The sequence below is a fragment of the Plectropomus leopardus genome, chromosome 14 (assembly GCF_008729295.1).
Source record: "Plectropomus leopardus isolate mb chromosome 14, YSFRI_Pleo_2.0, whole genome shotgun sequence".
NCBI lineage: Eukaryota > Metazoa > Chordata > Actinopteri > Perciformes > Serranidae > Plectropomus > Plectropomus leopardus.
The window spans coordinates 17728231-17755588 of NC_056476.1; the positions used below are offsets into that span (position 1 = coordinate 17728231).

Below are 27358 nucleotides of genomic sequence, written 5' to 3' on the forward strand. Positions count from 1 at the left end.
GTCATACACCAGCCACCCCTGTACAGTAAGTGTCAAAGTCAGAACAATTTTAACAAAGCTCAATAAATAAAGTACAGTCCTTTAGGTCACTATAAAAAAAATAGAAGGCATTAAAGAAGTGTGGTTTGGTCAAATCAAGTCTACCACAGATATAAGAACTTAAAAGAAATATGGTTAATTCTCTAAATACCATGGAGATACTAGAAGTCCCCATATAATAATGTGCGTTTTGTACTCATGTACTTTGGTGAAGTGCAATGACCACTCCCCTCTGCTCTGGTGTCGATAGTCAGATTTATGTACCAAAGCTGTCTCGAAAAGGCGGAGCTATCCCTTGTGTGGCCTCGCGTGACAACGGCTCCGAACGGTGTGCCCGGAGTCTCAAAACAAGCGTCCCCCAGCAGCCTGCCTATGACCCGCCCCCGCGAACCAGAAACAGCAGATAGTCTGACGGATAGCGCAGGAGAAAGCCAGGCTGGAGCTGCCCTGGGAAGTCAGGAGTCTGCCGGAGTCAACGCAGAACAACGCCATTTCAACACTAGCTAAGAGAACAGCCAACTGAAGCTACAGGTACGCTGTATTTAGCTGGTATCGTGTTTATTTCTTGTCAAAAAGCCGCTCATCCCCCTCTTAGCGCGGCTAAGCTCTTTACCCGGGCCTGGGAACGGCCCTCAGGACCCCAGCGGCAGAATGAGGCAGCAGACCGGGTCAGAGATTTCAGGAGAGGGGGAGGCTGGGTCACCACCAAGACGAGGCCCGTGGGGGCATATGTCCACGCCTCCATATGTGCTGTGAAAGAAATTAACTCGGGTATTCCTGTTAAAATTTAGTTGGTCAGTTGTATCGCTGAAGACTTCCTGTGTAATAATTGGATTGGTCGGCTAACGTTAGTGCCTGGCTCACGTTGGTTGGCTAGCTTTTATGTTAGCTAGCTCATTCATAGAGCTGAGGCGAACTTGTGAGACGACAAGCCTTTTTCTGTATGGATATTGTGGCAGCTACTTGTAGCCACGTACAGGACACTATTGGACATCCACTTTTAACATAAACGCATGCTCATTGCCAGTCATGTCGGTGAAGTGTCGCCGACATGTGTGCCTCCTGTGTCGGTTTCGAGCTTCATTTGACTAACATCTAAACGTGTGAGTTGGGAGCTAGCTGGGCTAACTTAGCAAGGAAGATTAACGTCATATTTATATCAGTTCTGCTTTTTTCCCTGAGATTACAGGCTGTATCTACTAACAGCCTTTTTCGTAGTGTGAGAACAGCTGCCATTACGTATCAGTTCAGTTGTGTGCGCAAGGCCGATGATTAGACATGACTGAGCATGCTGGGACATTTGGTACTCAACCACAGTGAGCTGCCCTTGTTGAATCTTAGGAGACTTACTGGACATTAAAGACAAATTAAAGTGTTGTAACTTATTTTTGGTACTTAAAATGTTTAACACTTGAGTTTGCAGCCGTAGTACAACTGCAATAAGGTGGTGACTAAAGATATGACTCTGTAAAACTGTCACACTATCTCCTGAAGATTTACAGTATCTTAGGTCACACCCTAGATTTATTGTTTTAGCAAAGTTGTAATATGGAGATATATAGATATATATATATATATATAGATAGATACAAAATAATACAGAGAATATGTACAATGCATTAAAAGACTAAAAAGAGGTTGCAAAATGTCTTCTTCAGACTGAAGTCAACAATAAGTGTGAAACATGGAACTATACATCTATAACGAAGCTAAAACAATCAATATGTAGCTTTTGATATGTCTTGAATGCAACCTAGTGTAAATATACCAGAAGACTAGTATTGTAGGCTTCGTATTGTCTGTCCAAGATAGTTTAAGACATTCTAAGTGAAAAGGGAGGTCACATTAAATACCTGCAACTTTAGCTTGTTGAAGTTGTTTTATTCTGAAATATTTGTATTTTTTATGATAATATTTCCTGTATGTTCATAATACCCTTGCTAAAATAACAAAGTTTACGGTGGCCCAAGACTTTTGTTTAGTACTGTATATGTAGATTTTGTTTTTTTAACCAACTTAAATACTTGGAACCGAAGTCAAAATCATTCAAAAATCCGCTGCCCCATCTCTCAGAAACGTTGGCTTTTAGAGTCCTGACTCTCTTCTTTCTTGTGGCATGGTGTCAACTCTGTGTTGTTGGCATCTTTGTCAGTTTCCTTACAGTCTATCTGTAGATAAGCTCTTATCTAGGGTGTTGTGTTTGTGCTTCATTCAATAAGATCCATTGTTGTAGCCTGACCAGGAAGAGCAGACAGTTTCAAAGGACCAATACCTAGCTGTTAATGTTTTGCATTATAATTAGTTGCCCTACTGTGTACTTTGCTACTTTCTTTTTAGTTTATTGTCAGAAGACTGATAATGGTGAATTACCGGCGTGACATTTTGTACAGCTTAACTATTCAGACAGAACCGTCTTCCTTTAGTCCTACATATCACTCTTAATAGGAGAATTGGGTGTTCTGTTTTATTTATGTGCTGAATCAGTCTAATTTATTCGTACCAAGAGCAGGTTTAGTGACATTTATGCTTCTCGAACTTATCCAGTCAATTTTAAGCAAATTAAATTTTGTATCATCAAAACATTTTTTAGCATTTTACAGAGCACTACCACAATTATCATATTTAGTGCATTTTCTGTTGTAGATGACAGTATGGACTGATACAACAGTGAAATGGTTCTCTGAAATATTTCCATCTTTTCATCTTTGCTACGCTTTTATGGAGTTGTTGCCATCTTACAGATGTTAAGTGTAAAGTGCTGTATGACCTGGTTTTCTAGTGCTGTCTGTGCTGCTTTTTGGGCCCGATGGTTATTAGGAGTTCCCTCTCTGTCCGCGCCTGCCAAATCAGGAGGCCTGTCCAGCCAAGTGGTTAGATTCCGGGGAGCCAACAGCCCGAGAGGGCTTTGTCCTCCTGGCTCATTTTGATGCTGGGACAAGGCTCATGCTGCACAAGGAAATACATGCACCTTCCACTATGCTCTGAGGCCTGGGGCTGAACGAAAGCAAGCAAGCGAGCAGGCTTCAAACTTTTACACCACTCACTCCACCCACACTTAATATGCCAGGAAGTGATGTTGCTTTAAGAGTTATTTCACAGTTTCGTTTGGTCAGGGGAGTTTCCTGGAACATACAATGAATGTGTTATAACAAAGAATTTCCTGATGTGGTAGCCACTGAAAGGTAGCAGTTAAAACTATTTTGCCCCCGGTGTGTATATAGTACATAATGTACTATGGTGTAGTTTGTTTCATTTTTATAAAACTTTGGCCCACTTGGTTCATTTCCAGGTTTTATACGGTCTTAATCTCCAGGCAACAGAAAGGCTTATTTGGTACTGGCATGCTGCTTATCAGCATTAATGTGTAGCTTCTGTACTGTCATTGTAATATGACACATCTGCTAATGAGGTCACAAGTATGAAAACTATACAATACACGAGAAAATAAAATAAACCTCAAGTAAAGTCTATTCTTATAAAGGTATATGTTTCGGTTCTGTGCTGAGTCTCCACAGTTCTTTCTAAGCCAACTACTATTTCTATTTTTTTTTTCTTTTGAGTTTGCCCCCAGCTGTAACCTATAGAGTGTGTGGAGAGGAGGAATGCATGCTCTCTGACACATAAGCAAAACACCTCAGGAAGTGAACTCTATAGAAATTAAATGTTCAAGGCAAACATTCCTACAACCTAGTAAAATGAGATGCATTCATCAGAGTCAACGCTCCGCAAAAAAATGTTATGTAATATGTCTTGTACTCTATGCTCTCAGAGGAAAAGGTTGGTGCTTAAAGGGCTAAACATTCCTTCAAAATAAGGTTCGTCAAATATTAAACAACAGGCCTGGCACATTTGTGTTTGTGTTGTGGAGGGTGCAATGAGGTTTTTAAGGTGGGAATGAAACAGGGTCAACATTACACTACAAGGCTAAGCCTGCCAGTCCTCAGGAAGCCCTGCAGTGGAAAGTTATTCTTAAATGTATTATCATGGGTAATCTCCTTAATCCAAATTACTAAAGAGGTCTGCTCTACGATGCTGACTCCTACGCTGTGTTACTGCCACAGATCCTGGGTATTGGATGGGATTGTGCAGCACTTCAGGTCACCCCCACCCCCCCCCCCCCCGTCAGTGTCATTCTACATTGTTGACAACACAATGCTGCTGTCGTCACTAAAGGCTAAAACTTGTCCCCGGTTTTCAAAACAGTGCTCTTATTTTTTGTAGTAAGCGTTTAAGTGTGCAAAGGCATGGCTGTTAGTTTGCAAGAGATGCTCTACAGATGCAATTTCATTTGGAAAGTGCTCTTTTTATTTTATCAGAATTGTGAGCACTATTATTGAGTTTGCCTTTTACAAAATTGCAGCACCACCTCAGTAGTTTTCACATCAAACTTGCCATCTGGGGTACTTAAGCAGGAAAAAATATGAGATAAAAAGATGGGAGCATACAAGAGGAAAATCAAGAGAACCTGCAAACTCCTCGCTTGAAATCTTTGTCATTGCAACTTGGCTGAGTAGCTGCACGGATGGATGCATAGATATCGAGTACACCTCATCTTCATAGCCGTCATGCAGCCATTTTTCTAGAGTCATTTGTGTCAAGAAACGAGAACAGTGCTTACATTCGGTTTGTGGCTTCTAGTGAGCAATAAAATGCAATGTGTCTCAGATTTCTACTGTTTTGCCTGCATTGATTCCACCCCAGTTCATTCTTACTGCTTAGCCTTGAGGAGACAACACATAGTTCCTAAGAATATCTTCCGCAGATGCTAAACTGATGAAGTCTCAGGACTTCACCATTTACTCTGTAAACTTCACCTGCGATGGAAGAAGAACCTCGTCTCCCTTGGCTCGAAGCAGGCCGGAGGTCAAACTGCAGCTGCAGCAGACCTCGGGTGACACTTGCATGTGGGTGTATTTTTGCCTCTTGCAAATCCATCCTGATATGAGTTAAGAATACCACCATGTCGTCTTTGTGGGGGCTAGAAGAAGGGCAGTGACTAAATGAGACATCCTCTTTTAATACTAGTTGCCTCCCTGACGTTCTTGACCTATTTTGTCCCCCTTTAAGCCAGTGTGAGACATGTTTTCTATCTGGCTCTTACCAAGCAGTCTTTCAAGTACATGCATGTCTATGAACCTATATAAAGGTGGGGATCTTAAGCTGTGTAGCTGGGGGAGTGTTATCTAATTGGATCATATCACTAAGAGGACAGGGTGTCAGTGAGAGTCCTCTCACTCGCACCCTCTCAGCACTACTGATGTACCAACACTTCCACCTCCCATATCTCGCACATGCACCAGTTCACACATAGCAGGCTAGCTCTTATGGCTGACAGCAGTTGTTGACCTCCAAATTAATATTAATATACACCAGCGCTGGAATCACAGATTCATGTACAGCAAATCTCTGAGCTGTCATGTCCTTGTTAGGGCTGTATCAGACTCAGAATTATGCCAGTCGAATCAGATTTGTCTGTTCAATACAAATATTCCACAATTTGCTTTGTTTTCCTTACAAAGTTTAAATGGGCTCCATGGGAGGTTCGGTGTGACAGCAGCATTAGGGTAATATGGTAAACAAGCCAATGGCACTAATGACAGGTCGTATGAGCAACATTTTTTGCCAACATTAGATATCAAACAAAAGCCAGAGACTGTATCATTAAGTTGCTGTGAGCTGTAAATTCACCACTTCTAAGCAGAAGGTCTCTCCTTCTCCGTGCTGCTGCTGCATGCATGTACAACTCCCATTATCAGAGAGTAGTGTGAAAGTTAAGAGTACTCACTCTGCATCAAAATCTGGGGGCCAAAACATCCCCAAAATTACACCACAAAGACACAAAGACACGACTTGAAGCAAGCAATCAATCAACTTAGGGCCTCTGACTGATGAATCAAATCTCCGGCTTTCAAGAGACAGCCCTAGTCCCCCTGGTTCACTGGATTTGAGCAGCCTTTACCAGTTGTCTTTGTTGGTAGAAAGATTTTACCTATCATGCGTTCAGTATGTGAAAAAGACTGTCAGTGCTGACTCTGTGCCAAGTGTCCTAAATTAAATTTTTTTTCCTCTGTCTTTCTCCTTCTCTTCAGCATGGCGGTGGATATCTACGACTCTCAGTACCTGCTCATCCTGGCCCCTTCCCTGGTCATCGCACTCATGTTCCTCTTCTTCTGGCTCTTCATGAAGGAAACCTCTTATGACGAGGTGCTGGCCAGGCAGAAACGTGACCTCAAACTACCACCATCCAAGCCAGACACCCGTAAGAAAAACGAAAAGAAGAAAAGCAAGAAGAAGGAGAGTGCCAGCGGAGGAGGCGGTGGAGGTGGCGGAGGTGGAGGAGAGTCGGAAGAGGATCTTCGGGATTTTGATGTGGCTGATGGTGCCAACAGTTCCACTCTGGAAGTAGAGGAGGAACTTGCACCAGTGTCTACACCAGACCCTACTCCACCTACACCTATTCCTTATGTGCCCGTTTCAGTGTCGCCTGAGGCTCCTGCAGGTCTGAGGGAGAGGAAGAAGAAGGAGAAAAAGGCTGCCAAGGCCGCTGCTGCAGCCGCTGCAGCTGCTGCTGCTGCAGCTGCAGCCACAGCTCCCTCTGAAGAACCAGAAGTGAATGGCTCAAAGCCGGTCAGCCGCAAGACTGAATCACCTCCAGCTGCAGGCAAACAGTCCAGCCCTCCCCCTCCCCAGCTTGAGGTTCAGGTCCAGCTTCAAGCAGCTCAGGCTTCTGTTCAGGCTCAGACACCTCCGCAGACCTCTGGGAAAAAGAAAGAGAAGAAGAAACAAAAAGCAGAGCCTGGTGAGTAGCCAGGAGTACATGGAGTGCCCCACTGATCACATTTTTCAGTAGGCCAACCCCAGAAGCTAACATTGCCCTGGTTCCCTTGTCAAAAAGCCCATGGGATTTTTCCACTGGATTTTGTATCATTGCAGAAAATAACCTCTGTGATAAACAAACATTCATGATATGTTACACATTTTATTCAGCACGATAATCTTCACAAATCAATGTCACTTTCCGATATTTTAAAGCCTAAATGCAATTACCAGAAGTAAAAAACTATTGTTAGGCTATAATGAACTACACTACGATTGCATTGCTACCGCTACGAGGCTGTAAAGATGTGTTGGGCACAGCTCGCTGTGATGTAGTTGGCAACCGTCAACTACAACTACTTGACTCTCATGAACAAAAGATGAAAGTCTCTTCAGCTTGTGTTAAACAAATGCCTTATTTGAGACTTCTAACCAAAAACCCACTCATAAAAACCCTTTGACTTTGAGAAGAGGGAACTGTAGGTGCTGAAATGCTAATTCATTTCCGGGTTTTAGGGCACATAACTGGGGTTCTGTATTTACAAAGAGTACAAAGAGCATGAGTTGCTTAGTTGCTAGTTGAAAAGATGGAAATTGCTCACTCTTCATTCAATAAATTCCTCCTTAGTTACAGTGGATGACCAGCAGGCAGAGGTTAAGGCTGAGCCGGCTCCAGCTCCAGCCAAGAAGGAAGCTCCCATTGTGGCTGAAACCAAAGTTCTGGACGGTGCAACCCCAAGTGCTCCCAGTGGCAAGAAGAAGAACTCTGCCAAGAAGCAGAAGACCGAGCCTGGTAATCAAAAATATCAAGACATGCATTTAACCAAATCCTGAACTTGTCACTTTGTAATCAACCAACTCTCTCAAATCCAGTAGATGAAGCTCATGTTCTGGCTGACTCAGCAGCTTCTGCCAACCACCAGGCAGGCCATAACGATGATGCACCATCTAAAGGGAGCGGCAAGAAACAGAAGAATGAGACTGACAAAGGTAACAGAGGGAAAAACAAGTCTTATCGAGTATTTGGTTCGTCATGCTATTCCATGTCTACTCTCCAACCATAAAATAAAGTGCTAAATTGCATTTCTTATCTTATGTGTTTTAACAGAGAACACAGAGGTGAAGCTAAAGGAGCTGTTGTCTGGTCTGTCCAGCCTGGCTCTGTCAGAGGCCGAGGCGGTCAGCGTGATGGCGCTCCTCCGGGAGAAGAGCCCTAATGCCTTGGATGCCTGGCAAAAAGTGAGAGATTAATAAGGGATACATTTGAGTTAGCTATTGTGGAATCTGACAACTTCACACCATTTGCAGTTGGCAGGAGACATGGTATTTGTAGTTGGACTTGCTTTGCTCGCTTTTTTAACGTTACATGTCTCGCCACCAGTCTGCAGCGAGGCCTGACCCGGCTGCACAGGAAAGAGAGAGACTTCTCACGACTCTGCAGGAGGAGGCTTCCATTGCCAAGGACAAAGTGAAACAGCTCAGCCAGGTCTGATTCCCCACGCTCTACTTAATAAAACACACAATAAATGTTTTATTCACAACTTATTCCTCCATTGTTTGAGTAAGAGCTTCATACGCTTTTGTACTTCTGTGCTTTAGGAGCTTCAGGTTGAGAAGCAAAAGACAGGTCGGGTGGAGGCCATGATGAGAGAGCAGCGTGCAGCCATGGAGAAGGAACTGGGTAGCATGCAGGGCAAAGCACAAGGCAGCTACCAGGAGCTCCAGACCATGCAGATAAAGGTGATCTGGAATTTTAAAAATGCAAAGGAACCCAGACCTTTTGGCATTCTTCTCAAGGCGGCACGGAGACTGAATCGTTTTGTTTATGTGTAGTTCCAGCAGGTGAGGGAGCAGCTGGAGAGCCAGATCACTCGACTGCAGCAGGAGAACGGCATCCTGAGGGACGCAGTCAGCTCTGCCACCAACCAGATGGAGAGCAAGTAAGTGTTACATTACAGTAGATTAGACCCCACTGATCACGCTGTGTAGAGCTTCATGCACGTTCTCATCTGCTCAGATGTAGTAAAACAATCAGTGATCCAATTCATATCAGAATTTCAGCTCATGTTGTTATAGCTCAGACTTCCTATTTCAACATTATTCTCCTTTTCTGCATTTGTTGCTCATATTAAGAGATCCATCTGTATGCACAGTTTCACAGTGTGAAATGCCCCGTTCAGCCTATTTGTAGTTAATTGCAACAACATCGCACCATTTTCACATCCCTCATTTGTGTTTGTGTGCTGCCTGATAGGAATTCGGCCGAGCTGAACAAGCTGCGTTCTGAGTACGCCAGTCTGATGAAAGAGCTGGCAGATAACAACAGCAAGCTGCAGCAGGAGGAGCACCAGAGGAAGTCACTGGAGGTCAGCTACAAGCAGAACGTGTCCCAGCTGGAGGTACGCTAATCCAGATGCACAGTGTGTTTATTTAGCCCGTGCTTCAGTTTCCCCAGCCGAGAAAAAAAATGAACTGAGCTGTACAAAAACCTGGGCCGTGCTGCACAGCTTCGAATCTGGTCAGTGGGTGTGGTAACATTAGCAAGGAAGTGGGAGAAGGTTGTAGTGGAAGCCCTGGGGAGGGGTGTGGGAAATTGAACCTGAGTTGGGAGGATTGTGTTGGCTTTGGGGGCTGGAATGTTTGAGGCTTTGTGCTGTGTAAGAACAACACCTTCCTGCGAGACACCCAGATCAGCCTTTCCTGTCTTTTCATTTACCGCAGTCATAGGTGGATTTTTAAGGGGCTGGCTTGACACAGAGGAGTTTCAGGAAAAGCTGAGAGCCATGCCAAGAGAGATTTTGATGACAGTAAACACACACACACACACACAGACTAGGAAGAAATCAATTTAAAAAATCTACGGGACGATTTTTAATTTGGACTATCCATTAATGTATTTTGGCAGATACAGAGCTGTGTTTGAATTCTTAAGGAAAAAGAGACTGGAGAATCACAGTCTGCTGGTGTTAATGCAAATTAACCTTAGTCACTGACCCTATAGTAATGATATTGACAGTTAGAATTAAGACCACAGTTCCCGCAGGTCCTAAAGTCTTAAAATGCAATGAATTCATTAATCAAAAAATAAGGCCTTAATTGTTATTGAACTGACTTAAATTAATTTTTTCAAAGTCAAAAATACTCATGGGAAGTGAGATTTTACAAATAGTTTTTTTTCTGAAGTTGCTTAGTGAACTTTCAAAATATTTGGTAACATTTTTTTTTCTTTAACTAATTTAACACATTGCTCTTCTTAATCGTCATGATGGGAATCAAAGCAGTGGAAACTCACATGCAGAGTGAAAAACACAAACTCACCTAGAGAATTCATGGATGTATCAATTGGCCAGAAACTCCAGCTATTTCCTACTTCTGTGTGTAAACCAAATACATACATTTATGATAATGTAATATGTTTGTCTTCAATGTGTTTCACTCAAAAAATGTGTTGCTTTTTTTTCTTCCAACATTTAAAATAGATAATCTAAAGTTTTCACTGGACAAAAAAGTCACATTTTATGTTACAAAAACATTTGGGCCAAATAAAATTGTCCCTCTTGTAATTTTGGATATTAGAAAATTGGTCTTAAGCTTAAATCCAAGTGGCATTTAAGAAAGTCTTAAATCTGCCTTGCCTTAATCTATAGAAATCCTGGTTAAGACAATTGATGTTCGTTTACCAAGTGGGAAGTGGCGGTACAGCCCTTGTTTGCTGTTATAATGTGTGGGAGAAAAAGGTTCAACAAATCTCATCTCTCTCCATCCCCAGGCCCAACTGCAGGATGCTAAGCGACGTTGGGAAGAACTGCAGAATTTCCTTCACAATGTCAATGCTGAGAGAGAGAAACTTCAGGCCTCAAAGCAAGGTGACAAAATATAGTGTCACGCTAAACATTTCATCCTTTCAGCTTGTTGCTTCTACTTCATTAAAGTATATCGTCAGGTTACATTCAGCAGCTGATTGTCTGTGTTTATGTCGGGGTGCAGAGCTTCACAGCCAGCTGTTGGCAGTGGAGACAGAGATGAACAACAAGAACAAGGAGATCCAGACCCTGCACAGCAGCCTGACTGAATCCATGGTTTCCAAGGAGCGGCTGGAGCAGAGAGTGATGGAGCTGATGGAGATGTCCCAGCACAGTATGCCTGATGACTCACTGCAAGTCCGGGTTCAGGTAAGCCGCCACAACATCATACGCAAAATCCTCAAAACTGAAGGAGTCTATCTCATTGTACATCTTCGCTTGAGCCACTGCTTACACTGAAGCGGCTGTTTACCAGCTCTGTCTTGTAAATAAATGCTTCAGGTAATGTTTTCGCCTGTGAGACGCAGCTGAGATGCTGGCCTGCGGGACACCGGTGCAAACAGATGCATAGATTGAAACGAGAGCAAATCTGTTGAGTGAGGCACATGAGTGAAAAACGCTTCTGATTCGCTCGCAGTCAAGACATGGGATGAATTCCAGCGATGGCTGTGAAGGAATTTTTGCAGCTCGTGTGTTCCAAACATTTTCAATTACTTCTGAGCGTTGTGAAGCCCAAAAGTCCAAATTTTTTTTGAAAAAAGTGAGATGTAATCATTTGCAAAATGCACATCTTTTTATCTAACAAAATATTTTTGCTTCAATCCATGTTGATGTTAAGCCTTTTTAAAAAAAACAGCATTTGTACTGTGGTTTAAAAACTCTTTACTTGCCCCACACAAAGGGAGGTATGCCCCTGTAGTATGTGGGGTATACCAGCAGCAGTCTAACAGCACCATAAATTGCATTTATTCATCAAATAGTTGATTTCATAAAAAGAAAAGAATATTTCACTGAAATGACTTCTTTTGTTTAAGTATGTTTATTCAACTATGTATTTTTATTTTGAGTTTCTAAATTGTAAATAAAAAAACTAAAAAAAAGTTCACTTTGTAAAAGTACTAAACTGAAGATGACTATATGACTGTTGCTAATAAGTAAAACAAAAATAAAAAAGACAGGAGAGGCTAACTCATTTAGTCCAATAACCCCATGATTCAAACTAAAGACTTTGTTCGAAGATGTCCTTCGTTTTTATGGGGATGATGTTATAAAATGTGACGACAGCTTCATATAAAAACCTCAGTAGAGGCTTTGAACGTTAAAAGATAACACTGAGCACAGCGCCGTTACATTGATTGATTCTTGAAATGCATTTTAGTACTCAGAAGTGTCAATTCAATATTGAGATGCAGAGTGAATATCCGTGAAGCGGAGCAACACACACTTCTTGTATACACTAATGCAGTGTGTATTTAACAGGACCTTATGAATGAAAACAAAGGCCTTCAGGTCCAGAGCGAGACCCTGCAAGTCCAGAATGAGACCCTGCAGGCCCAGATCTCTTCACAGGTATGCAGGTCAACCTCATTGATCCATTTTTAGCAAGAAAAGATGCCCACCTACATAACTGTATGCATGTAGGCTAATAAGATGTATGTTCTTCTCATTTAGGTTACCCATGCCTCTCACATTGAGGAGCTACAGAAGCTGTGAGAAACAATTCTGGCTTTTTCAGACATAGTAACTGCATTTCAAGCCATACTGTTGAGCTGTTTCTCATGCGCTCTCCCCTCTCTTCTTCTGTTCAGACTAGCTGATAAAGAGTTGCAGAGGAAGAGTCTGGAGGATTCTCTAAATGCTGAGCGGAGCAGTGGAGCCAGTAGAGAAACTAACATGCAGGTATAGTCGCATCATCTACAGCTTCTTATACAAACATCGCATTGGCTCATTAGTCTGCTGGAATTTGGTAAACGTGTTAGAGGCCTCTCGTCGTGTTCAGAGGGAATATGGATTGAAGGCCATGTACTGCCAGAAAAAGGGCATGTTGATTCACATCTGCAGATATTTTGGGTTAAAATGCAAAACGGATATAATTTATTTCACAGTTACGTAAACCTAAGACAGAATTATGAGTGGTATGTCAGCGCTCAGGCTATTGCAGTCTGTCAGATCCTGTATCGTCTTGGCATAATAAGTCTCTCTTTTCCTGTCTGTTCTTCCTCTGCAGGCCTTGCACAATGAGAACATGTCACTCAAGGCAGAGCTTCAGAATCTGCAGGCACAGATTTCTGATCAGGTTAGATAATACCTCGACAGTTTTTCCAAGTTTTGAAGGCCCTTATGCGCTTATGTGTTCTTCTGTTTGACACACCCTCTCTGTTTGACTCTCCCCTCTGCAGACTGCCTCCCAACTGGCTTTGGACCAGTTCCAGAAGAGGTGTGTGTGTGTGTGTGTGCGTGTGTGTGCAAACCGGAACATATTTTGAATACGTCAGCCGGTTAGGCCTGTTACTCATTAAACTAATTAGCCGCAACAAATAACTGAATGATCTTGTGAATCATTGTTTTCTACCCAGCGTCCGGGAGAAGGAGGACAACATGAAAACTGTAGAGGACCTGCTGGAGAAAGGGCTGATTGAGGTGGCCAATAAGGAGGAAGAGCTCAAGGTGTTTGTTTTGTCTTTTGCTGCCTCACTCTAATCTGACTGGCATCAGCATGCTCTAAGTGACTCTGCATTTCACTGTCTGCCTTGTAATCACAATCTCTAATGGGAAAAAAAATCTTTAAGTCATTTCTCTCCCTGTTGCAGGTTGTAAAAGAAGAAAACGAGGCACTAAAACAGGAAACAGAGGCGCTTCAGAGAAAGATGGCAGAACAGGTGAGTTGTCTAAACTCATGACTCAAAAGACCTGCTTTTTTTTTCTTCTGTTTTTTTTGTATTCAGGCCTTTTAAATTGTCTTTTCCTGCTTATCACAGGCAACATCAGAGTCTATAGTGGAAGAACTCCAGAGCAAGTAAGATCAATCAAGTTGTCTCATGATCACCCAATCCCACCTACAACAATATGAATACACACTGACTAAAGGCCCAGACACACCAACACGATATCAGAGAGCTAGTGGTGACAACTGTTGTGTCGCCTTTGTCTTATTAAAAAAGTTGCACTAAACACATTGCAAAGGTTACAGCCAACGGCCAAGTAACACATTCATTCTGCACCTACGTAAGAGGACATAACTTCATAGCAGCAGATGGCAGTAGTCTGTATTCATCAATTAAAAAAGGGAAACTGGGAGACCAACAGGATGGATTTAAGATGCTCGATATTCAGCACATTGACAATACAACCCAGTGTAGACAACAAATGATAATTACCGTACATTAACATGCAGTAATGCAAACTATTCCAAACTGTTTCTGCTAAAAGTAAATCTTACCTAATATTAAAAAGTTTGTTTAGATCTCACACCCTCTTAACTTTAGCTGTTTGTTTGCTTTACTTTTGTTTCTCGTGTCATCCACTGAGCTGAACTGCCAATTGAAAGCCCCTTTTACACAGAAATTGCGCTATATGACCACTACGAAGTTCCTTCTTTATGCTGCTTTTACATTTTTTACTCAGACCCAAACAGCAGCAGCATCATGCAGTTCTAGTGTGTGATTTTAGACAGCATACCAGCACCCGAGAAGCAAGAGATGTAACAGGTGTGATATGTAATACAACAGTGTCGGCCTCTAGTGTGACATAACTTGCAAGACAGCAGTGCTTTTTTAACAACAGCCATGGCATAACATGGTAATAGTAATCATTTACCGTCCCTGTTATATGGCGGTTGATTTCGTCCTCTGCCCAGAGAAGAAGAAGCTCCCTGACCTCATTGTTTTCCCAGTTTGCAGGCATCTTTGGCCATTTTCTCTTCTTTGAATTGGCATCTAAAGGGTTACAGACATAACAAAACATCACATTGTTGTGACCATCTCTGAAGAGACAACTCTGTCCCCCCATTCCGCAATTATTCCTTTTATGAAAACAGCGAGAGGAAATAACTGCCTTGAACAGGCAATGCAAAGGGGCTAGAGAGATTTCATCCCCCAACAGGCTCCAACTCCAAATCAGTTGAATCGACCAAAAAAAAAAAAAAGGACCGACTACTGCCAACCGTGCAGGACATGCCGCAAAAAGCAAGGCGGCAAGTGTTCACCAATGGCCCTACATTGACCAATGGTAGACTTCGTGTGTCAGGGCTCTAACACTAACTTAAGTTTCAATAGTCAGTAAGTGGCGGCAGCTTTGTCAGCTAGATGAGATAAAGATCAGGTCATAATTACACATTATGAAACCAAAGGCTCCTAGTTACTCTACTGTGAGCATATCAGAACTAATTCCCCCGGCAATAGAAGCCACTCCCTCTACACACACATTATCGTAATTCCCTGCTGGCACAAGAGACTGTGTATGCTGAATATCCTTTTGTAACAGATATTATTATATATTTAAATATCAGCAGACTTTGTGGGTCAACAGACAGTTTTGTATGATGAATGATTGTTTGCCTTTGCTTTATAGGATCCAAGAGAAGGATGTGAAGTTAAAATCAATGGAGGAGAGTCTACAGTCAGCACAACAAAACAGCTCTACCAGAGAGAAAGAAGTTGAGGTGTGGGCCTTTCTGTGTCAATGAAGTACTGTGTGTGCACATTTCAAATGCTTGTCCTCATATTGTTAATGTTTTAAATGTCCTACTTTGAGCTCTTGTCTGAAGCAGTTTTTGTCTTGCAGGCTCTGGAGCAGCAGTTGGCTGCCCTGCAGGCAGAGATGGAGCAGCTGAGACAGAAGGAGACGCCAGAAGAGCTGATCAGCTCTGGTGCCCAGCTACAGGAACTCCAGGCTCAGTGAGTAAAGTCCACACACACATTTCAACACGTAATCTTCAAGGGTTGCCATCACAAAGTCAGGCTAATGATGAGCACATCTGACCCACAGACTAGCAGCAAAGAACCATGAGATCCAGATGCTGCAGGCTGAGCTGGAGGGACGGACAAGGGAGCTGAGTGAGAAGGTGGAGCAGATGCATCAACAGGTGGGGAGCAACCTCAAAGATATGCCCACTAAGTGCAAGTGTGACACACTTCATGGTGTGAATCAGGAAGATTTTACTTACTAGAAAAGATTTACCAAATAAGCATAGTAGAACTGTTAATGTTGGAAGAAATGTGCAATGTGTAGAGATATGTGCTTGAGCACAAACAAGAAAGTTAAATGTTTAAATTGTTCAGAGGTTTTGATCTGCCAGTCCTAGTTTTAATTTAATGTTTTTCCCTCCTCAAACAGCAATCCCACACAGCAGTGCCAAGCCCAGAGCTTCTTACAGCGTGAGTAATGTTGCAATATAATATACATATTTTTCTCCTGTTTTCATTTCAAGGAACACTTAAGTGCATAATGATTCGTAATGAGTGGTTATGTTGTTGTCTGTCAGGTTGTCAGAGAAGGAGAAACAGGTCTCAGATCTGCAGGCTGAGCTGGCTGAGCTGAGGGACTCCCTGGAGCTTCACAGGAAGAAGAACAACGTAGGTTTCCTGCTGCTACGACCTGAACTGTGTGCCTCTGCTCTGGTCTAGCCCTGCGAGACATCATGCCTCCCCCCCTTGTGTGGTACCCTGAAAACACTCCCTTCACACTGGAGTTGCACACTGCATACATCCATACTTCTTGTTGTCCACTGCCACTCAGTCCCACTTGTTTTGCTTTGCATTCTTTTTTAAACCACATAGAAAGCTTTCTCTAGCTAAGGTTGTTTTCTCAACATGATTGCACACATCGGTACAGATGTCTATTTTGATTTGGATTGCTTAAACTCAGCATTGCATAACAGGGCTTCCAGCCTACTCTTGTTATGTTCGCCATTGGCCATGACTGTTTCGGCAAGCTTGTCTGTGCTTGTGGGTGATTCAAGAGCTTTAGAAACTCGCCTACCTTTTATTTTCAAAAGAGCCATTTTTGAATTGAAATGCATATTTATGTGGATTTTTTTTTTCCTGCGTATATATCTCCAGACATCATTACCTTATTTGAATAGAAAGCACTCACAGAACATTGTTGCCATTTATATCTTGCGTCCTGTGCATGTTGTTTTTACCCACACGAGGTGCAAGACTGGCACTCGGGGCTATTTGTTCATACTTATTCATAGCGGTTGGAGCATGGGTGGAAAGCAGGGTGGTAGAAATTTTAAAATGAGAAATGCGTTCGGATTGTTCTGTTACTCTTCCAGTCTTTATTTGAGGGTCACTGACTGCATTTTTCCCGAGGCTGAACTGAAAGTAGTATCTCTCTGGAACTGACCAAAACAGGAGCTCCGGGAGAAAAACTGGAGTGCAATGGAAGCTCTCTCAGCCACCGAGTCCATGCTGCAAGGGAAACTCAGCAAAGCCGTCAAGGTTCGACACCCCACCTCAGTCTGCTTCACTCTAGTTCCAATCTGATGCATCCTCCCCGAAATTCTGTTTTTTGCCATAATTGACCCAGTGAGATTTCTTTTTTCGCCATCATCCATAACAAAGCTGCATACTCATTTACCTCCCTCTCACCCCTCCCCGCTGTTTCAAGTTCTCAATTGGCTTTGTGTTGAGCTGTCGAGCTTCGCTACTCCCCTTGGGAATCTCAGACTTTATTAACTTAACAAACATTGGTTTCTTCAGCGGATATATTTTTTGCTTTAAGAAATGTATAGATTTCTTCATGCCCAGAGCTCAGGCTGATGCTTGGAAATGAGTGTGCAGTGACCTAGAAATTGTTTCACTAGATGTCATTAGAATGAGATTCATGGAAATAATTTTCGCCGCTTCCTGTCTTTCTGTCATGTCACTCATTTCTAGCATGTTTTTTCCCTCATTCTGCTTTGTGACATCCGTAATGTCGATACCACAAGTTAATCAGTCAATGAAAATATGTTTAATTGACTACAATTTCAATGCAGTTTATTCTTGTTAAAGGAACAGTGTGTAAGATTTAGGGGGATTTTATGGCATCTAGTGGTGAGAATTACAGCTGAAACCTTTCCCGATTAGAATTCCTCAAGTGTACACAGTTTTTACTGGGAGCCGATTATCAGCAGAGGTCTCCTCCTCTCACTTAAGGTGATTAAGAATGGTTAAAACGCTTGATAAAGCATTACTCATCAGTTTTAAGTCAGTGCACTAGCCCGGCTCCTGCTAATTTGTTCTAACCTTTTTTCCGGGATAACTTTAGATCCAGATTTCAGTTTTTACCGGGAGTCTCTTTTACTTTAAAACAAAGGTAGCCAGTGACTTAAACTGGTAAAAATATTGAATAAAGTGGTTGCAGTTCACACAAAACATACCAATGTGTGCTCAGCATTCATTGATAACATAATAATCCAGACATTCAGGAGGATTTTACCATCAGCCAAATTATCCGCAGAGGTCTCTTCCTCTCCAAAACCTATTAACCAAATAATCTAAACTGGTTAAAAACACTGGATAAAACAGTTTCACATTTAAAAAAAATCAGTGTTTGGTTTGTCTGTATTATATTATCATATTCCATTTCTGCCAATATGTCCCCCTGACTTCTACACACCGGACCTTTTTAAAAAAAAAAAAAAAAAAAAAGTGTGATCATTCAGAACCTCTAATGAATATGCAACAGTGACCATGTATGTCTCGATCCTCCGTACTCAAGACTGAAAGATCTTTGTGCAACTAAATGTAAAGCAACCTTATCAGTATATTTCTTGTAGCTTCAGATCCCTTCACATAGTTGCAGAGCGAGCTACCAGATAGCCGGTCTATTAACAGTTCTAGTGATGTGCGTATATTTTTGCCCTCCTCCCCTACATTAGGGAAGGGTACATGCTGAACCATCAGCACACCAGCTGCTCTTCTGCCATCTGAGTACAGTAGAAAGCACCTTCTCAGAGCTGAGCCAGGGAGTTCCTTGGCAGCTGTTGTGTACTGTCAGTGCACGCTGGTCGTATTCAGCTCCATACACTCGTCTCAGAGCTGCCTTGTGACACGGTGCGTTAATGTGAATAGTGGTTAGACTGCCAGCTGGCTAGTGCTTGGCATACGTTCTCCCTCCAGGCCTCAGAGTGACAGTGCATGATGCTAGCCTTTTGTGGGAGAACTGATAGCTACCTTTTTTTATTTATTGAAGAGTTTCAAGGTACTTTGTGCAATTTCATCAAAGCAGATTGATGTGTTTGTGGTTGCAGGAAAAAATGAAGCATGTGATGTGCTCTGAATCTGAGGGTGTTGACACTTGGTGTAGGTGTGGCCTTCTGAAAGATGCTGATGTTTTCTCGGGGTAATTGGAAGTAGGAGTGAGACAGCATTTATCTTAATGCTCGAGAATTCTAATTTAAGATTATGTTAAGTGAATCAATCCTGCGACGTTGATTGGAGTGGCTTGATGGATGACTTGATGATTGGTTTAAAACTGTATCATGGAGAGTAGAATGAGGATGAAACTGGACCACTGGACCTTGTCTTCGCAGTGATTGAACTATTTGAACAGTCAGCGCTCAATCTCCTCTCCTCTTTTTTCCCTTTTGCCCCCCTCCTGTCACCTGATAGGAGAACCAGACAGCACTGGCAGCATGTCAGGCCGAGTGTCGAGATGTTCTGCACAGACTTCTGCCCCATGTGCCTCTGCCCAGTGAGCAGGTATGGGTAATTTTGAATTTTGCTTCCATCCAAATTGTGTGTGAATGCTCGTTGAGGCTGCATGATACTTGTAAAAAAATGATATTGCGACATATATTACTATATTAAAAATGCAGGAATTTTCAAAAGATGTTTTCAGAAGCTGTTTGTAAAAAAATGAATCAATCTAGTTGCTGCGTTCACTCGGCTCAGCTCTGCCTGACAGAACTTTTTGAGTACACTTAAATGGATGGCGGCCAATACACAATAGAATATTTTCATGTAGAAATGTATTGTTATTTATTGTGTAAACTTATTGCCTGTTGTTGAGGATCTTTTCAATAATTGAGAAATTGTAATTGGATATTTCTAAATATATTCCAACTCAATGCCGGATGTGGATGCCTCAGTGAAACGAATCAATCATCCCTTATGTTTTGTGCTATCGTGCCACTACTGAGGCTTTTGAAAAGTGCAGACCAAATTTTACTTTTCATTTGTTGTACCCCAATGATATGAAGCAATGTGGCGACGTGACTTCTCTTTTTAATCTCCTTGTTACAAACGCCGCAAGACTTCATCACATAAACTTGAAACCGGTCTTAAAGGGGATGACTTGGCCAGTTACATTAGTCATGAAAATTAAGAACTGTGTAGGTTTTCCTTTTGTATCAAGCAGAAAAGGAATTGCAACATGACTTGTTTGAGTTAATTTGCCTTGCTTGACATTGCACATCCTGTGGTTCAACTATTGCACATGTTCATGCTGAAATGATATATTGTGCAGCCCTAATGCCTGTTCTAACTTTGTTGTGTTTCCACTCTGTCGTGATGTTTCACTTTACTCTTCCATCTCCTCTTTCCACAAGAACTATCAGGAGTGGCTCCACAGATTTGAGGGGGCAGCCGCTGAAAGCTCAGCTGCACTATCGACCCCTGTATCAGGGGACTCTACGGTAAATAAAAATGGAAGTGTAAATTTGGACATCTTTCCTTGTAAACTGAAGATGTCTTTAGCAACAAATGCCTCTCTCTCTCTGTTGCTAGGGACTGGCTGAGAAGCTGCAAGAAGCTGAAGAAGCCCAAAAAATTCTCCAGAAAGACTGTGAGACATACAAGAAGGTGTTGGCTGAGACGGTGAGTTGAGTTTTATTAACACTTAATGCTTCTGTAGTGTTATCTCATGCAAACTGAGGTGTCATACTGGCTGTGTCCACAGGAGGGCATCCTGCAGCGCCTTCAGAGCAGCGTCGAGCAGGAGGAGTCACGCTGGAGGGTGAAGCTGGAGCTATCGCAGGGAGAGCTCAGAGAGGTGTGTGTTCAGGTTCAGCAGGAAACAACTCCCAGATTGAATACCAAAACACTGAGCTGATATATTATTGCACCGCATGCTTGTTCCATTGCATCATTCTTCTGTCTCTGCCTTCAGATGTGCCTGAAAGTCACAGCGCTGGAGCAAGAGATTGAGAGACTAACTGATGGAGGAGAGTTGGAAAATGTCAGTCAACTTGAACACACAACTTAAACTAACAACTCTTGTGTTACTTCTAAGACTTCATGCCATTTTAACTTGTGCGCCCTGGTCATAAGTATGTCTGAACCTCTGTTGTTCTCCGTAGCTGAGAAGAGAAAAGCAGCACTTGGAGTCTGAGCTGGAGAGGGCAGAGCGGGAGAGTGCCACCTACGTAACGGAGGTCAGAGAGGTGAGCGGAAACCTTCACCCTTGTGTTCCTCAGGCATGTCATTGCATTCATCCTCCTGCAGCTAAAGAGTGATCTCCGTTGTGTGTAACTGTCATGGTCATGGTGTGCTTTTCCGTTTTGTTGTTTTTTTTGTGACATCCTGTTTTTTTGGGGCATCTGAAATCCTCACAACACTGACATCAAAATATAGTTAAACTGAAACCACACACACTACACCCTACACACTACACTACTTACCAGACTAACTTAATAGACTGCTTTCTGTGTTTTACAGTCACGGCAGGATCCTGAGCTTTCTTAATTACTACACAGAGGATTATCTTTATGTAGATGTCTTCTGTCCCGATCAGCTCATATTACTGTGTAGACTGTCTGCTAGTAGCACTGTCCCGGACCGACTCTCACATAGTACGCTTGCTTGCTTGATGTTAGAAAAAGTTGAACTATTGTGTTAGTCCAACTAAAACTGGACTTTTTAAAATACGAGTAAACATGTTAGTTGGATTGAAGTCGTACTAAATCCGATTTCTGAAAGTGGGACTAACACACTTAAATAATACGGTTGAGGGTTGATTTACTCCGTCATGTATACACCTCAACAGGACCTGAATTGGCTTAGGCGTTATGCGCTTCATAGTTCCCGCACAGGGCTTTGACAGGAAGCATAATTTAACAGCATAATTCCTTGAAGAAAGCCGGAGGGAAAAAAAGAAGAAGAGAAGTCAACAAAACGAGACAAATGTACCAAGGAAAGCGTGGAGTACGAAGGAAATGTACAGTGCCGAAAAGTTATCTCTGTTGTCACCATTCGACATGCAACCCATTTTCCACCTGCTAACTTGTTAGGTATGTGACGTATTAGGTCAACTGGGAGACGTTATCTCTTGCATATCCCCATCCGCCTCTGCAGAGTCAGACATACTTCCGACAATAAATCAATTCTTGCCCGGTGTTTGTATACTGAGACGAGGACAGTAGTTCAGTTAAATGGCCAAGTGGAGCTATAACCATAGCTCCACTTTCTTGTGCATGTAAACATACTGATTGACTCCCTTTAAACAACATAATCTCAAACTTAATTTCAGCTCAAAGATCTGTTGACTGAGTTGCAGACCAGACTTGATGGCTCATATACTGAGGCTATCAGACAGAATGAGGAGCTGAATTTGGTAAGCGGTGCTCACCCTGTAGCTAGAGCTCCTTTTAAAACCATAGACTGTATAAAAGATGTGGACGTAGTCTCCGAGTCTGAAAAGTCAAGCCAGTGCCAAAATACACTAAACCTGCATTCTTTCAACTGGCCAGCAGGTGGCGACTCCACTGGCAGCAAAAAGAAGTCAGATTGTAAACGTAGAAGTCAATGAGAAATTGTCCCTATTTTTCACTTGACTTACTACCTCAGTAAACATTTTCCTAATGAGTTTGTGGTCTCAATTGCTAGTTTCAAGTCTTCAATACAACATGATGTTCATTTTGTATATGATGGTCCCATTTGGAGTAGCAACATGACTGACATGTTTCTAACAACAACCTGTCAGTCAGGAAAGAGGCACCATCTCATCCAAGTATAGTCACTTCTGGCTCCAAAAATGATGGTGACAGCCAAAATGCCAAACAGGAGGCTTCAAAGCGGTAGTCCACAAACCAATGGTTTACGTCACGGTGGCTACCTCCACTTCTTTTGTTCAGTCTATGTTTAAAACCTATCCCTCACTGCACTCAGCAGTGGCTCTACACTAACTGCCACAGGGTGGGGTTCTCCATCTTCTGCAACTGTGGGTCATCATCCATAACCTCAGTGAGCATGTTCACTCAAACCTTAACTTCAAGAATATTTTCTGTGATTTTTGGATCCAGGAAATGTGACTTTGTAAAGTAGCAAAAGTCAGGTTGAGAATGATGACTCACCTTCACTCTTGATGATACTCACAAAACTAACTCTCTACGCTGGCACTCCACTTCCTCTCACTTTGCCTTGTCAGGCGTCTAACAAATTACTTTCTTGTCAGCTCGCCTTCTTTTTGCAGAGTCCAAAAATATGCTCAATTTTCTCCATTTTCAGCTCTAATTTTACTCCACACTTTGAACTGCCTTCTTGCAAACCTTGTCTGTCTGTCTGTTAGTCTTGTGGTCTTAGTCTCCCTATAATGTCACTGGAAGCTTACCTGTGGTCTTTGTGACGTGTTAGCAGACAGCAGATTTTTGACAATATGTTTGCTGCGTTCAGACTGACAATAGCACTATTAAAAATGTCGCCTCCTGATAAATTACAATTGGTACATTTGATTGATACACTTGGCCGCAGCACATTGCGGCATTTTCCAGCAGCAATGTATTAGCCTATCAGATACGTTAAGTGCTGTTCCTGTTAGGTTACTTTGTTAGGTGAATGATGTACTTAAACTGTTTATCTTGCCATCAAAATTACTGCAGTCATCCTAACTTAACAGAATTGTAAAATCCGGTTGTAAAGTCCTGTATACCATCGTGCAGGTTTATAGTGTCTAATAAGCCTTAAAACATCAACGTATTACTCAAACTGGACCCTGGATCGTGAATCCTCCTCTCACAAGTACCTGTTGCAACATAACCACACCAGTGCAGCCCTTTGCACTCTTTTATTCAGTGCTATTTTTGGTTTGAATATGGCCCAAGTAGGACAAGCAAAAACTGTTACATCTGTGCAAATATTGAGCACTTGAATGTAGGCACTGTTGGCAGGAGGCTCCAAATAAATGCTCTTTGTGCACATGCAATGCTAAATTAGAAATGGGATTCACAGGTGTGACAGGGAAGCTTTATAGTGCCGTAGATCATGTGCTGAGTGTCTGTTTTGATTCCAGCTGAAAACCCAGCTCACTGAGACGCTGTCCAAGCTGGAGACAGAAGAGAATGAGAGGCAAAAGGTGGCTGGGGACCTGTATACGGTAAGAATACTCGGTTGTATTTCATTACACTACTGATTTGGATTAAACTTCAGGCCACGTTGTAACAACTGGAACTTTCTGGTCCGTCATCCAGGCCCAGCAGTCTCTCGATCTGATCCAGGGGGAGCTCTCAAAAGTGACGGACAACGCCGATGACCTGATAGAAAACAGCAGTCTGTCGTCACAGAGAGTAAGAGTTGGGTGTGGTGTGGGTGTTGTAACAGCTTGTAGGAAATGTCATGCATGTGTGGTTTTTAGGTAGTTGCAATGAGCTCTAAACCTGCTGTTCTGTCCCTGACAGGAAGAGATTGACAGAAAGGAGAAAATGACTGCAGGGCTGAACCAAACAGTCAGAGAACTGCAGCAGCTGCTACAAGGTGTCAGCCGGCAACTCACCAAGGGACAGGACGGGGTAAGGCTGGTCTCTGTGTTCTTCTTCCAGCTCAATAAAACATTACAGTAAGGGATGTCCAATCCAATCTCAAAGATGCCTGATGAAGGCATTTTCTTCATGATTGATTGCTTTACAAGTGTTTTTACTTGCAAAGCTTTTATGTACAGCAAAGCATGATGCAACATCAACAAGTGCAGCCGTGGTCACCTCTCCAACTCTTCGCTGAGCTCCGTGTGTGCAAGAGCAGAGCCTGTGTCCCTGTCTGTTTATTGATGTTATTTACATAAGTTATGAGCACTAGTTTCATTCCAGCTCAATATGAGAGTCTGCTGCATTTTGCTGTCATTGGTGGCGCATGGTGTTTCACCACCCTGGTCTAAGAAGAGACAGACAGTGGTGCAGAGCTAACAACAACCACACTCACCACACCACTGCAAGTGCAACAAAAGCTCTGCTGGCAAAAATATAAAAAAAATAAGAAAAACTTATGAATGTAATTGCAGCAGAAGATGTACAAACAACAAAAGTAAACACTGAACAAAACACAGTTCATTAAAGTAACGCAGGCAAAAGCTCCACAGAAGTAACAAACACTGGAGAATACTCTCTGAAAAGGACAGAAAAACTTCATTTGAGACAGCGACAAGGCCAAAAAGATTAAAGAGGTTTGTTATTTTATATAAGAATTTGTAAAAAAAAAAAAAAAAAGAAAGAAAAAAAGAAAAGAAAAGAAATTAAGGAACCCTATGGATGTAGTTTTGATTTTAATGACTTAAATGTACTTGAAGTCTGCACTGTTCAGTTGTAATAAAGGTTAATGGAATTAGCAGATTGGGACTTGGATACTCACATACTCAACATTAAATTATTTGGATCAGGATTGGGGGCAAAAAACTGGATGGGAACATCCCTAATAACAGTATCATAGTCTATCTGCTTGAATCTGTGTATTTAAATGTGGAGTCTTAAGATTTTACTGTTTGTGCCTTTCCCCCAGGAGGCAGACAAGGACCTGCCCAAGGTATAGTGAGAGGAGGACAGACACCCACGCAGCCACTCCGACTGCACTACAGAGACCACCTTTGACCTTCGGTCTCATCACTACCACCGTCACACCATACTGTCACACCCAGCCACTCCCTTTTCCCCATCCTCCGTCACCTCACCTGTGTACTGTAGGCAGTCTCCAACTGACTCTGGCCAAGCTGCTGGCAAACCACTCCCAGTCTCAAATTTGGCCAAAGGAGCAGGCCAAGGTTACTGTTGATTCCAGACACTCCAGACACTGTACCAAAACACACTACTCCACTCCCACCACATTCCTCTTTTTCAGCAGCATCGCCAGTTAATTTTTATTCTAAACATAAAGATGACATCCAGCATAATTTAAACTGCGTGGCAACCATTCCTCTGTTTCAAACACCTGTATTTTTCAATGAAATCCTTTTGAATACTACAGTAGTTTTTGTTGTTATTTGTCAAGAGAGGGCAGTGATACAAATTTCCAACTTGATGAAACAAACTATGGGTTTTCAGTCTTTTTTTTTCTTAACTTAAAGATATGTATTGTTTAATTGTACCAGTTAGGACCTGCTGCAATACACTATGTTGTTGATCTGTTCACCTCCTGACCAGAAAACTATCATTAACTGCGCATCATCGTGCATTCATGAATTCATAGCTCCATGCATACCTTCGGCTTAGTATTGGGTGACAGAAGGGAGATCAAAAGAGGTCTCGGCATATCAGAAGCGTCACTACGTGACTGTAACTATGGAGATGCATGGACATATTGTAGTCAAGTCTGTACTGCAGCTCCAGAGAGAAGGGAGTCTGTGACCCTGGCTGTTGAAAGAGCAGGTCAGGTCAACAGTGTAGAGGTTTTTAATCCTACTGCAACTACTCTAGGAATAAGCGTCCCATATCATCTGTAATCAGCACTCGCTATATTGTTGCTAAGTTCATTAACACTGAAGATTTTGTTCTTTTTGTAACAGGCGATGTTAATAAAAGGGATGCTTGATAAATCTGTCCGGCGTCCTGTGTTGTATCTTTTTCTTCTACTGCACTTCTTTCTCCCAACCACTGAGGGGCAGCATGCAACCTCAGTTTAACATTTCAAACTGATTCCACGCACAGCCTTGAAAAACCTGAATGTGCGCAGGAAAATTACAAAGCTTCTTCTCATGAAGCTTTTGCTGGAAGGTATAACTCTGCTTACCATCATCTGACCCGTTCATGATAAACATGTTTGTCATGTAGTGGTTCCTTTCAATTAATGGGTTTGTGTAACAGTGGAGGAGGTGACGCACTGTGCTGTCTAAATTATGGAATGTTTTGGGTGTGACCAGTTTCCTGTGATGGTAACATGATGTATAATCGCTCAGAAGAGGACACTATTGTCTCAGCTCCTGCCTGAGGTTACACAAAATATTTCCCACCAGCAAGAACATGTGAAAGGAAGTGAGAATTCAGCTGGTTGCTGAAATAATCAAAAGCTTACTAAGGTCTGACTTGGCTGTCATGTTGGGGAAAAAAACACTGTTGTGGTCACTTGTTGATGCTGTGAGTGGCTGAGTGTGAAAGTGTAACGTAAACTTAGATGTGCTGAGTTTTCTTTTTCATGTTTTTAAAGTGTATCTTAATGACTGCCAGCTTTCTGTTTTTATTGAAAGGATAAATGTAATTTCTGTTTCACTGGTCTTGACTTTGGGTACCTGCACTGAAAGCTCTTGCTCTCATCTTTTGCATGTTAAAAGGCCTTTAAAACAACAGTACTGTTGTGCTGGTCGGGGGTGGGGGGGTCAGGTTAGGGGCGCGTGCAACATGGGATCAGCACATTCCTCGCATTCTACCACACTGTCATGCTGCAGTCAGCTGATTGGAGATCTGGCTTTTACCTTCATGGAAACTTCGCGATGAAACAGGCATCACTGTATCTTTAACACACTCGTCATTAACTGGGTAACAGGGAGTGCCTTTCACAGCTTGCTGCTGGAGGCTGCCT

General features: G+C 42.4%; 1 protein-coding gene across 4 annotated transcripts; it reads left to right on the top strand.

Annotated features, from left to right (window-relative positions):
* The first annotated feature begins 437 nt into the window (after nt 1-437).
* ktn1 (kinectin 1) lies at nt 438-26382 on the top strand. 4 transcript variants are annotated; one of them, XM_042500126.1, is made up of 36 exons: nt 438-570; nt 6129-6838; nt 7484-7648; nt 7729-7845; nt 7964-8094; nt 8237-8341; nt 8455-8595; nt 8689-8795; nt 9110-9254; nt 10625-10721; nt 10843-11027; nt 12138-12227; nt 12330-12367; nt 12467-12557; nt 12886-12954; nt 13058-13095; nt 13235-13325; nt 13469-13537; nt 13637-13674; nt 15228-15318; nt 15441-15553; nt 15645-15741; nt 15993-16033; nt 16141-16231; nt 17015-17101; nt 19259-19348; nt 20197-20283; nt 20375-20464; nt 20547-20639; nt 20757-20825; nt 20947-21030; nt 22116-22199; nt 23874-23957; nt 24052-24147; nt 24259-24369; nt 25349-26382. In XM_042500126.1, exons 2-36 carry the CDS (start codon nt 6130-6132, stop codon nt 25376-25378), a joined length of 3864 nt encoding a protein of 1287 aa, XP_042356060.1. In that variant the 5' UTR covers nt 438-570; nt 6129; the 3' UTR covers nt 25379-26382. The 4 variants fall into 4 exon arrangements, with proteins under 4 accessions (XP_042356060.1, XP_042356061.1, XP_042356062.1 ...); XM_042500127.1 differs by having other exon boundaries at nt 7732-7845; XM_042500128.1 differs by lacking the exon at nt 22116-22199.
* Nucleotides 26383-27358: the final 976 nt, after the last annotated feature.

What these genes read in the sequence shown, in the direction of transcription:
- ktn1 (XM_042500126.1), top strand. Translation starts at nt 6,130, where the DNA reads ATGGCGGTGGATATCTACGACTCTCAGTACCTGCTCATCCTGGCCCCT. An exon ending in GAAGAATGAGACTGACAAAG is followed by an intron (nt 7,846 to 7,963) that starts GTAACAGAGGGA and finishes GTGTTTTAACAG; the next exon opens with AGAACACAGAGGTGAAGCTA. An exon ending in TGGCTGGGGACCTGTATACG is followed by an intron (nt 23,958 to 24,051) that starts GTAAGAATACTC and finishes TCCGTCATCCAG; the next exon opens with GCCCAGCAGTCTCTCGATCT.